This window comes from Macaca thibetana, chromosome 7 (assembly GCF_024542745.1).
Source record: "Macaca thibetana thibetana isolate TM-01 chromosome 7, ASM2454274v1, whole genome shotgun sequence".
NCBI lineage: Eukaryota > Metazoa > Chordata > Mammalia > Primates > Cercopithecidae > Macaca > Macaca thibetana.
The window spans coordinates 164299202-164312352 of NC_065584.1; the positions used below are offsets into that span (position 1 = coordinate 164299202).

The 13151-nt window shown below is 42.3% G+C and overlaps 1 protein-coding gene across 8 annotated transcripts in view; it reads left to right on the plus strand.

The window, feature by feature from the left end:
- The window catches only part of TMED3 (transmembrane p24 trafficking protein 3), a 319386-nt gene that overhangs the window by 298615 nt on the left and 7620 nt on the right, over nt 1-13151 (plus strand). For 4 of the 8 annotated variants that reach the window (XM_050800009.1, XM_050800010.1, XM_050800011.1 and 1 more), the window contains exons 2-3: nt 10109-10390; nt 12696-12944. In XM_050800009.1, the coding sequence (XP_050655966.1) occupies nt 10217-10390; nt 12696-12944 (423 nt within the window). In that variant the 5' untranslated portion in view covers nt 10109-10216. Of the gene's footprint in view, nt 1-10081; nt 10391-12695; nt 12945-13151 lie in introns of those variants that run through there. The other 4 variants (XM_050800013.1, XM_050800014.1, XM_050800016.1 and 1 more) reach the window with 2 other exon arrangements.

Genomic DNA, 13151 nt, shown 5'->3' on the forward strand with positions numbered 1-13151 from the left:
AATGACAAATGATTCTATAATTCATACAGAAGAGCAAAGAACTGAAAATAGCTAAGACAATTTTGAAGGATAGTAACGACATTTGGAAGATGATGGTACCAGATGACAAGATTTTAAAAGTTGTAGTAATTAAAATACTGTGATAAGACACAGGAATAGATAAACTGACCCACAAAAACAGAACAGAGGGCCTAGAACATGACCTTGAATAGGTGGAAAATTTAGAAATGATAGAGGTGGCACTGCAGGTCAATGAATGGTGATAAGACAGTTTGTTTTCCACATGAACAAAAATGAAATTGGGTCCTTACAGCATACACACAAAACCAAAATGAATAAAGCAAAACTAATCTTTTGATTATGATTTTTTGGATTTGTGCTTATAAATGAGATTAGCCCAGAGTTTTCCCATTTCATACTCATTGTCTAGCTTGATATCAGGTTTATATCAGCCTCATAAAATGAACTGGGGGGTGATCCCTCATTTTATATTCTCTGAAAAAGTTTAAGTTTGAAATGAAATGTTTCTTGATTGTGTACTCACAGGTTTTTTTTGTAAGTAGATCTTGCTGGTAAAACCATCTGGACCAGGTGGGACTCGTGTGTGTGTGTGTGTGTGTGTGTGTGTGTGTGTATTCATCCATACACATTCATACATACATGTTCATAGTGTGTAGGTATGATTATTGTCTTCATTCACAAATGAGGAAACCAAGGCTTAGAGAGATTAGGTGACCTGCCCAAGGTCAGACAGCTGGGAAGTGGTAGTTTGGTATTGGAACTCCCCAGTCTGGCAATCTGTGTCCAGAGCCCTCTCTTTCATCAAGTACCTGAGTTTCAGATTTTAAATACTAATTGTTTTTACTTAATGGTTATAGGGGTTCTTAAGTTGGGTTTAGTAAAACCAACACCTGGGACAGTGATTTGGGCTCCTGTGTTGTATCGAGGGGGTGATCTTCAGGAAAAACCTCTAAGGAAGGTAGGGAAGCAGGATTGAGAAGAGGGAAAGGCCCAGAAAGAGGTGATTTCAGGTAAGGTCTAGCTTTGGCTGGATTCCCAGAGGAGGAGTGTAGAGAGAATGCATCTAGCTGCAGAATTGTCCCTCTTTAGTGCAAGGGGGCTCCCATTTTTATTCTTGCTTTAGTCAGTCATAGACTGTGGGCTGAGGAGAAGATGCTATTTTTTTCTGACCCAGATTTAGGGTAATTCTTGGGAGAAGGGGGAAGCTGTAAAAACTAAGCAGTTAACAGAGCAGCTGGGGATGAGTGAGCTATCTGGTAAAGGGAATCTGTACCGGGCACCCAAACAGCATCTACCACTCCTAGCTATTCGGGTTTTATATTTCTTCCTGAGTCAGATTTGAAAGGATACATTATTTTAAGAAATTATCCATTGTTTCTAAGTTAATACATGTTTTGGAATAAAATTATTTACATATTATTTTGAGCAGCATTGTTGAGGTATAATTGACATACAATAATGTGCATATAATGTAAAATTTGATCCTTTTGACATATGTATACACTGTGAACCATCATCACAATTAAGATAATGACTATTTTCATATTTTTCTTTTTTCTTTTGAATTCATTTTACTTTAAGTTTTGGGATACATGTTTGGAACATGCAGGTTTGTTTCATAGGTATACATGTGCTGGGGTGGTTTGCTGCACCTATTGACCTGTCCTCTAAGTTCACTCCCCTCATCCCCTACCCCCCAACAGGCCCTGGTGTGTGTTGTTCCCCTCTCTGTGTCCATGTGTTCTCACTGATGTTGAACATTTTCATTGTCACCAAAAGTCTGCACATCCCCTTTGAATCTTATCCCCAGTACCTACTTATTTGCTTCTTGTCACTTCATATTAACTTGCATTTTCTAGAGTTTTATATAAGTGAAATTCTATAGCATGTACTCTGTTGCATCTGGCCCTTTCACTTACCATAATCATTTAGAGATTCACCCATGCGGTTTCACGTATCCCTAGTTCATTCCTTTTTATTGCTGAGCAGTATCACGTTGTAACACAATTTGTTTATCCACTCACTTTCTGATGATCAGTTGGGTTGTTTCCAGTTTGGGGATTTTACAAATAAAGTTGCTACAATTCATATGTAAGTTTCTGTACAGATATATGCTTCCTTTTTCTTTTCTTTTTGTAAATACTTAGGAGTGGGATGGCTGAATCAAATGGTAGATATATATTAGTTTTTTAAGAAACTACAAAATTGTTTTCCAAAATGATTGTATCATTTTACATTCCTACCAGCAGTGTATGAGAGTTCCAGTTTCTTCATATCTTTACCAGCACTTGCTATAGTCATTTTAATTTGAACTATTCTTCTAGGTGTGTAGTAGTATCTCATTATGATTTTAATTTTGATTTTTTAATGACTAATAATGTTGAGTATCTTTTCATGTGCTTCTTGACATCCATATATCTTTGAGGTAGTGTCTGTTCAAATCTTTTGCTCATTTAAACAATTATGCTCTTTGTTTTCCTATTGTTGAGTTTTGGGAGTTCATTATATCTTTTGGATCACCCTTTAACAGTGTACGCTTTGCAAAGATTTTGTTCCAGTTTGTGGTTTGTCCTTTTATTCTCTTAACATAATCTTTTAAAAAGCAAAATTTTTGAATTTTTAAACATCTAATTTATCAATTTGTTCTTTTACACAGATTGTGTTTTTGGTGTCTTATCTAAGAAATATTTGCCTAATTCAAGGTCATAAATATTTTGTCAATTTTTCTTCTAGAAGCTTTATAGCTTTTAGTTTTACATTTAGGTCTATGATCCATTTGGATTGATATTTGTATGTGATGTGAGATATGGGTCCAAGTTCATCTGTTTTGCATATATGTATCTAATTTTCCTGGCATTATTTGTTGAATGAGTTGTCTTTTGTGCCTTTGTGAAGAACCAGTTGTACACATATATGTTTGTTTTATTTATGCAGGTATTTTTCTAGAAATTAAAAAATTGATTATAAAATTCACTTGGAAATGCAAAGGACCTACAATAGCCAATACAGCTTTAAAAAAGCATGGAGTTGGAGGACTAGCTCTACATGATTTCAAGATTTATTATAAAGCTACAGTAATCAAGACAGTGTGGTATTGGCATAAAGATAGACAAATAGATCAATGAATAGATTAGGGAGACCAGAAGTGAACTCATACATATACGGACAATGGAATTTTACTCAGCAATAAAAAGGAATGAACTATTGGCATCTGCTACAACATGGATGAATCTTAAGACAACTACGCAAAGATTAAAGAGTCATACTAAAAAAAGTGCTATTATATGATTCCATTTATGCAGAATTCTAGAACATGCTAACTATTGTATAGTGATAGAAAGCTGATCAATGGTTTCAGGAACAGAGGACAAGGATGTGGAGCAACAGAAGAAGGGATTACAAAAGAACGAGAAAGCTTTTGCAGGAAATAGATTTGTTTATTTCATGCCTGAGATGATGGCTGCACAGGTGTATGTGAAAACTTACCTAATTGTACACTTCAAATATATACAAAGTATTGTATGTCAAATTAGCCTCAAGTTTTACCAAAGCACCATAAGGAATTCCCATGAAACAGTAGGAAGAATCAAAGAATGATTATAAAAAGGGAGAGGGGAGGGCATCATAGGCTGTAAGAGGAGAGAGATGTTTTGTAGAGAGTGTGAGTGGGTTGGGGTTCCCAAATGGAACTGGCAGATCCTTCTGGACATATAAATAACACAAGCACAGCCATGGAGTTGGAGATGACCATGGCTGCCATAGCATGTGGGGCTCAAATGGAGACTGGACCTTGTAGAATAGAGATGATGGCTGGGATGAGTTGAAATGGTCAGGGTGAGAGGGGATGTGCTGCTTCTGTGAAGGCAGGAGTTTGAATTTAATGTAGTAAGTGATGGTAACAGTTTCTGAGCAGGAAAGTGAAATGATGAGCCCTCAACATCCTCCTTAAGGCTCTGGTTTTTGTCCACTCTCCCTGTGAGACTGTAAAAGTGAAAATTCAAAAATGTTCAGGATTGGCCAATGCCCTCATGGGAAAAGTAACTTTTGAGAATGCTTCTCTTTCTAGATTATTGTTTTCCTTTCAATTTTGGCTGGGTAATTCTTTACTCTCTTGCCAGCTTTTTGATGCCTCCCAGAAAACATTTTTAAAGTTGTATTTTTAGTTGTTTTCAGGGGAAATTTATGTTCAAATAATCTAACTTGTCTTTACCAGAAACTGCAAGTCTTTGTTATGTTTTTATTATTACTCATTTTACTGTGATATGGCAAACAGAACCAGTATTCACCACCATTCAGTTTTCCTCTCCTTCTGGACACATGGAAGGCAAATCTCATTCACCTTAGGATTTAGCAGGGCCATGAGATCAATTCAAGATGATGGGCTATGAGTGAAAGTAATGTGTGTGCCTCTTCTGAGCTGATGCATTTAATTGCTGTTATGAGATCTTCTCACATTCTCTTCCCCTGTTGCTGTGACGGAGGAGATGTGTGTTTCAGGTGAAACAATTTCAAGATTATGGGGATCTCTGTCAGTCAGTTTCCCTGAATGACTACATGGAAGAGTTATCTGCCTTTGAACTTGTGAAAAACATAGAATGGATAAGAAATAAACTTTTGCTGAGCCCTGAGATTTGGGGGTTGATTTTTACTGCAGAATATCTTTTCCTCACTAATACATAGACCATGTGAGGCTACTCTTCCTTTCCTTACCTTACCTTCCTCCCTTCCATTCTTTCTCCCTCCCTTCTTCCCTTCCTTCCTTCTTCTTGTTTTTCTTTTAAATTGAAGAAAAGAAGCCTAAGCTCACTGTTTGAAATTATTAAAAGTCTTAATAATTGGAAGAAGAAAACCTTCAGTATCAATTCACCCAATTCCCAACCTCAGCCTCTATTTTAAAGTTTCAGACATGGACTCCCAGACAAGGACAGAATGCCAAAACATTAATGCCAAGGTTTTGGGTCTTGAATTTCATTCTCTTTCCATTCCATCATGTTGTAGTTAAGAAAATAAGTTATATGATGTTTCTTTTCTGTTTTTCTCTTTTTAAGAGCAGAAGAAATTATATTTATTTATATTGAAACAAAGACCCAATGGGGTAAGAAGAATTTTGAATTTTTAGCACGAGGAAAATATAACTCATGCATGGTGAGTAGGCACATGGATTATTCTCTTCCTATATTTAAGATATTAATGTTTCTTTACCTCACACTCAAGAGAGAATATGAGTCATTTCCACGAATCCAACATAACGTGTGAATTGCAAAAAGCTTTTCAATTTTTAAAGATCATTCTGTAGTCATTTAGTCACAATATTTTCCTGTCCAAAGCTTAAAAATTGAAGAGTTCTTTTTCTTTTTCAAATTTAAATTTGTTTGTTTAATTCACATAAAATTACGTATATTTGAAGTATACAATATAATGTTTTAAAATATGCATACATTATAGAAAGGCTACATTGAGGTAATTAACATATATATTACTGCATATATTTTTTGTGACAAGAACACTTAAAAGGTACTCTCAGTGATTTTCTTTTATTATTATTATTATTATTATTACTTTAAGTTCTAGGGTACATGTGCGTAACATGCAGGTTTGTTACATATGTATACTTGTGCCATGTTGGTGTGCTGCACCCATCAACTCGTCAGCACCCATCAACTCGTCATTTACATCAGGTATAACTCCCAATGCAATCCCTCCCCCATTCCCCCTCCCCATGATATGCCCCGGTGTGTGATGTTCCCCTGCCCGAGTCCAAGTGATCTCATTGTTCAGTTCCCACCTATGAGTGAGAACATGCAGTGTTTGGTTTTCTGTTCTTGCGATAGTTTGCTGAGAATGATGGTTTCCAGCTGCATCCATGTCCCTACAAAGGACACAAACTCATCCTTTTTTATGGCTGCATAGTATTCCATGGTGTATATGTGCCACATTTTCTTAATCCAGTCTGTCCAGTCTTAATCCAGTCTTTAAGTTTAAGAACACTTAAAAGGTACTCTCAGTGATTTTCAAGTATAGACTACATTATTAACCACAGATGCCATGTTGCACAATAGATTTCTTGAATTTATTCCTCTTATCTAACTGAAATTTTGTAATCCTTGGCCATTTCCCCAAGCCCCTCACCCCCTGGCCCCTGGTAACCACCACTGTACTCTGCTTCTACCTCTCTAGACACCCCCCCTCCAAGATTCAGATACAAGGGCATCCAGCTGGCAGAGCCTGGGTTCCATGCCCACACACCTTGGGACCCAGAAGCAGAGGGAGAAGGACTGTCTGCCCCTCTTTGGCTCTGTGATGAGAGGGAGAGTTTCCCACCTAGGTTGGGATTTCCCCATAGGAAAGATAGTTAAATGCTTGACAGCCACAAAAACAGTTGTTCTGGGGAAGTTGGTGAGTCTCAGGAGGGCAGTGTGTGTCACCTTTCCTTGATTGGTTTGTTCAGGGAAAAACTGGTATTGGTTATAGCTCCATGGCAATGTTAAGTAGTTTGCAAAGTTTCCATTTGCTTTAGTCAATCCACACGGTGATTGTACTGCTTTTTTCCTTCACCATCAATTACCTGCATGATGCACGCATAAACTCTGCTTTTGTTTCAACATCCTAATAGCATGCTAGGGAGTGCTCCTGTTGGATGAAGCAATGATAAAGTTCTGCTTTAGGGCACAGAAAGGTCCACCTTATACTGCCCATCTCATCATAACACATGTAACTTATAATGTTTTCAATTCATGATAGGTTTATTCAGATGTAACCCCATTGTAAGCCAAGGAGGATCTGTACATATTTAGAGAAGTAAAACATAAATGTTCAGTTAATGAACGTCAGAATGTGAACATTCATGAGTCTCTCTTGGGTGCCACTTCTGGACTTCTGCATTCTCCTTCCCCTGAGACACAAGCACTATTTGGGTGTTTATATATATCCAATTCTTGTCCTTTTATTTCTTTTTCTTGCCTAACCTTTCCTGCTAGAATTTCTGGGACAATGTTAAATAGCAGTTGTGATAGCAGGCATTTATGTCTTATTACCAAGTTTGAAGGAAAAGACTTCAATGTTTATCATTAATCATGATGTCTGCTCTAAATTTGTTACATTTTATGACATTAAGGAAGTTGTCTATTATTGCTGTTTTGCTAAGAGTTTTTATCACAAATGATGTTGAATTTGTCACGTTTTTTTTTTCTGCATCTGTTAAGATCCTCATTTTTATTTACTGTTTTAATTATTTTTTATTTACTATTTTTTTGTGTGTTTCTTTTATTTACTGTTTTAAAAGGCCTTCACAGAAGTCACCCCAGGACTAAAGTGGATAGAAAACATTTTTGTTTCTTCTTTCAAGTTATCCTACCTTTAGTACCATATATCATGCAATATTTGCCATATATCATGCAATATCAAGGTTGGAAGGAACCTTAGAGGTCATACACCACTATAATCTGTCACCCAGGTTCATGAATCATCTCTGTTGTTGCTAAGTGGTTGGTTGTTCACCTGTATCTGTTCAAATATTTTCAGGGATGAAAAATGTACTATCCTTGTCCATTCTATTTTTGGAAATCTCTAGTTCCAGCAAGTCATTTATTGTGTGAGCTGAAATGTGCCTCAGTGTCAGATTCATGCTTTGGTCCAAGGTTTGCCCTATGGAACATGTAGGACAAGTGTTCCCTGAGGTATGGGTAGAAGCAGTGTGTTTAGTAGGAAGCTGGTAGTCTTCAGAATTAAGCAGATCTGGGTTCACTTCCTGGCTTAGCCATTGACAAGCTGAGTGAGTCTGGGTAGTATGGAAGATGGCTTAACAGCCATCACTCCTTCCATTCCAGGATGCTCTTCCTTTGCAGTGTGACTTTGCAACTCCTCTAATCCAGAGGTAGATTCCATTTTTCCACCTCCTTGAATCTGAGCTGGCCTTTGAACTTGCTTTGGTCAACAGAATGTGAAGAAAGTCATACTGGAAAAGGTCTGAAGCTTAGGTCTCTGGGGTCTTGCTGCTTCTGCCTAGTTCCTCTTGGGATGCTGCCCTGAGCCTGCCATATAAGGAAGTAATCTACCCTATTAGATGTGAGAGGATACTTGGAGGAGAACTGAGATGTCCCAGCCAACAGTCTGCATGCTCTGACTTGAGCTACTTGGAAGTCAACTCCTGCCCTGAACTTATGCAGGTGTTTTCTTAGAATTCAAATGTAAGACTTAACATTTAATCCAGAGGAATTTATTTTGATTTTTAAAGATGGGGTCTCCCTCCGTCGTCCATGCTGGAATACAGTAGTGCAATCACAGTTCACTGTAGCCTCACACACCTGGTGTTAAGCAATCCTCCCACCTCAGCATCCCAAGTAGCTGGGACTACAGGCCCACACCACCATGCCTGGTTAATTTTTGTTTGTTTTTGTAGAAACAAGGTCTCACTATGTTGCCCAGGCTGGATTCGAACTCCTGGCTTCAAGCAATCCTCCCACCTCAGCCTCCCCAAATGTTGGGATACAGGCGTGAGCCATGGTGCCCAGCCCAAAATTTCTTTTTGTTAGTCTTAGCAGAGCACTCCACCTGTGCCAAGGCAATCGTGGTTTTTTGTTTGTTTGTTTGTTTTTGAGACGGAGTCTTGCTCTGTCACCAGGCTGCAACCTCCACCTCCTGGGTTCAAGCGATTCCCCTGCCTCAGCCTCCCGAGTAGCTAGGACTACAGGCACGCACCACCACGCCCAGGTAATTTTTGTATTTTTAGTAGAGATCGAGTTTCACCGTATTGGCCAGGATGATCTCGATTTCTTGACCTCGTGATCCGCCCACCTCAGCTTCCCAAAGTGCTGGGATTACAGGCGTGAGTCACTGCACCGGGCCAATCGAGGTCTTATATCTGTCATTTGTTTCTCCCCTTAGTGCATCTACATCAGATGATTATTACTTCCATGTTTTCTATCAGTTCCTAAAAAAACAATGTGAAATAGGACAGTGCCAGGGAAGGAACCTTAAGTGACACTACTAAACACCTCTTCCATGCCTGTCACTGAGCCAGTCAATATTATTAACTATGTTATGCATGCATGTTATTTCCAAGCCTACAGATTGCTTTCACACATCAGCATGCTCATCCATGGTGAAATGTGTCCAGCGGAGATCTATATGGGCAGTAACATTCTTTCCTGAAATCAAGATATACCACGTCTAGTAATGCTCTCCTGAATAAATTATTTATTGAGTATCGATATCACAATCTATGTCTGTTCTCTTTGTTTATTGGATCACAGTGAATATAAAACTATACCCATAGTTACGATTATACAAAAGAATCTTAAGTCACTGGTCATGGGTAAGACAGTAAACCAATTTATGTGCTTTCAGAGCTTTTAAGAAGTTAAAGTGCAAAAATGACAGTTTTGTGCAAAAAGAATTTTCAGCAAGTCCTGACAGTCAAAATATACCTGAAGTCGCTGCGAGACTTTACTTGGGTTTTCATGAGATCGTTTGTGTGTGAACACGCTCGTGTTTTTCCCAGTGCAGGTGTAAGGATGGGCCTATACTTACTCTTCCCACCTCATCCCCCACCCCCTTCACACAGTCTCACCTTGGGAAGGGTATGGGAATGAAGAAAGGAGTGTTAATCGGGTTCCCAGCTTTCCCTTACCTTTCACCTAGCCCCCTAACTACTGTGGGTGTTAGGTTTGGGCACACCCATTTCAAAACAAGGATACTGGTTCTTGAGGGAAGTGTGAGACTGAAGTTACAGAGCCTGTTAAAAGCAGAGCCATATAGAGGGAGTAAAACCCCAAGTGCTTCGTGCCGCAGCAGCTGGGGAGTGGACCTGGGCCTACCTGGGGGGATGCTCAGCCCTGCGGGTCCGGGAGAGCGCAGAACAGTGGACAGGGCTTCTCCCACTTCTGGGTAGGGGCGCGCTGGGTGGTGGCCCGCCTACCCTCCGCCTAGACCCATCCTCCCAGCGAGCCGGGAGAGGCGGGGAGAGGGCGTGTCCCCTGGCCCAGCGCGACCAGCGCGCACGCGCAGCCGACAGAAGGGGCCCAGGCCCACTCTGAGCGCGCGGCTGCGCACTGTGCCGCCTGCCCTCCCGGAAGCGCGGAGCTCTGCCAGCGCCACGTCTATCTCCTTACATACTCCCAGGGCTCCGCAGCAGCCGCCCCAGCCGCGAGGGGCGCAGCCCCCGAGCCGCGGCCCTCGGGACGGGACCGAGAGCATCATGGGCAGCGCAGCCCCGCTCTCCGCCTCCGTGCTGCTCCTGCTGCTGCTCCTGCTCCTGCTCCGGGCCGAGCAGCCCGGAGGGGCCGAGCTCACCTTCGAGCTGCCGGACAACGCCAAGCAGTGCTTCCACGAGGAGGTGGAGCAGGGCGTGAAGTTCTCCCTGGATTACCAGGTGAGGCCGGGCGCCCGGCAGCGCTCCCTTCTCCCTCCACTCCCAGGTCTCAACTGGACACTGGCGCGCCCCTGACTGGAGGCGCTCGAATTAGCCACAGAGGCTGTAGGGAGGGTGCATGGGGTGGGAGTCCCCGGACACCCGTTGACTTCCCCGTGAGGAGGAAGGTTTTGGATCATTAGGGCCCACCCGAGACGAGCCTGGCCAGCGAGGAGATAGCGCCGCTGGTGCGAACCCGGGATAGGGACGCCAGGGCGGGTCCCGCAGCCTGGAGAACTGGCCAGAGAGATCTCCGCAGGCGCCCGAGACATTAACGAACGCCAGCTCTGATCGGCTGGACAGAGGCCCTCTAACCCCAGTCTTTTGGACCGCCTTGTGCCTTCGAGTACTGAAAAATGGCAGCGAGAGGAAGTAGGTTCATAGTTTTATTTTATTCCTCCCCTCTCCAGCGTTTAAAGTTCAGGTGAGGTGAGGGCAGCAGAAGTGAGAACGGGCGCTTTGGAAAGGAGGGATCACTGCAGCCATTGAGGCCTGGCGGTGTTTACAAGGAGTGGTGTGGCTGCATGACTTGGCTCTTGCCATATGGCTTAGAAAAGCTCAGTTCCTGTACTCCTGTCTCCTTTGAGAGAACCCGTGGCCCACAGGTGACAGGAGCAGGTCTTGAGTGAGTAGTCTGCCCCCGATATTTAGTGAGCAGGTCTAGGGTTGGGGGCCAAGTGGGCATCGTACTCAGACAGCTATCTGCTTGTGGATGCATGCTGACAGGCACTTCAGAAATGAGGTGCCACGGGCAGCAGGAATGGGGCAAGCTATTTGACCAGTTCCTCTGTGCTTAAAGGTACTGAAGGAAGCTTGCGCTTGGAGACAACTTATATGTGGCAGTCTCAGTCACTGATTTGTCCACTTTCACATCTGTGTGGACAACATGCAAATTGTGACTGGATTAACATGGGCAACCTAGATGCATTGACAAAAAGAATGATAATTGTGTGGTTGCAGAGACCTCAGATGTCATGTGTTCACTGCCAGGGCGGAAATCCCTTGTCAAAGTGTGCCCAGCCTGGGTTTAAACACACTCAGCAACAGGATGCTCACTGCTTTACGCAAAGCTTGCTGAGCAGGACTAGTAACTTTTGTCTGGACAAAGAGGCCATTTAAATTTGGAAGCAGATGGAGGCCATTGACCGTGTCCTTTGAGGGATCTTGGTTATAGCCATTGCCTACCTGTGAGATTTTGCCTTATGTGGGTCTTATTTTTCTTATGTTACAAGGAGAGTTTGAACTAAATGATTCCCAAAGACTCTCAGAAATTCCGTGAATGCCTCGATCAATATTTTTCTTCTCCTTGCATTCGATCAGTAATAATATATTGTTAATAGCTAGTAGACCCATTCAGCAAGCCAAGAATGACCCTTGCTGGGGGAGAGGGAGCACCTGTCTGTTATTGGAAGGGAGAAGCAGGAGGTGCAGCATGCATGCTCTAGGGTGGCCCCAAATCAGATCCCACATCTCCACTGCACCCCCAGGGGGTTTGCAGTCTGACAATTGTCCAGTAATTGGCTGGCACTTTTTGGGCGCTTTCTTTATGTTGGACACTGTGCTAAGCACTTTAGGTATGATAACTCATTGAATCCTCACTTCATGGATAAAGACATGTCCTCAGAGAGTAAAGTAACTTGTTCAGGGTCACATGGCTAATGAGTGGCAGTGCCCTAAAGCAGTGATTTGCTGCATGTCTTGTGTTAAGTATTGAACAAAGAAAGAATCAGTGGCATCTAGCTGCATTGGAATAGTTTCTTAGATATCCCTCCTCATCTTGCTCTTGATTTCTGGAAGCCTTATCAGCACCATCTCATGAAGAGCAGTTATCCTGGGGTATGCTTATTCATGCTTCAGAATAGTGCAGTAGGTAAGCGTTTGGGCACTGGAACCAAAAGCTCTCAGGTCAGATCTCAGCTCTACTTTATCTTGTGTAACCTTAGGCAGTTACTTAACCTTGGAGCCTCAGTTTCTTCTTCTGTAAAATGGAAACGATTAGGCTCATTGAACCCCTGCAGAACAATCTTTGGAGTCAGACAGGCATAGATTCAAATCTTAGCCCTTTCACTTTCAAGCAGTGTGACCACAGCCAATTTATTTAACCTTGCTCAGCCTCAGTAAAGTGAGAAGTGGCATAGCACCTGCCTTAGAAAGTTTTGAAGATGAAATGACAGAAATGTTTGTAGAGTCTGAGCACAGTGTCTGGTTGGCATTTGGTAAGTGGTGATTGCCCCTTTGATAACAGCAAACTTCTTATGGTTGTCAGGTCATCACTGGAGGCCACTACGATGTTGACTGCTATGTGGAGGACCCCCAGGGGAACACCATCTACAGAGAAACCAAGAAGCAGTACGACAGCTTCACATACCGGGCCGAGGTCAAGGGCGTTTATCAGTTTTGCTTCAGTAATGAGTTTTCCACCTTCTCTCACAAGACCGTCTACTTTGACTTTCAAGTGGGTGATGAGCCTCCCATTCTCCCAGACATGGGGAACAGGGTCACGGCTCTCACCCAGGTGAGTGAACATTAGCAGTTTGGGGCTGCTGAACCCCCTAGCGCGTTCCTCCTCATTGACCTCTGTCTAGGCTGGTGGTCGGAGTCATCATCTATCCAGTTCCCAGTCTGGAAGTCTCAGGGTTGGTTTTGCCTCTTTCTTCACACCTAGTCCTAAAGAATGCCATGCTCTTCTTTCGATCTTCCTTTCGATTCTCTAACCAGATCC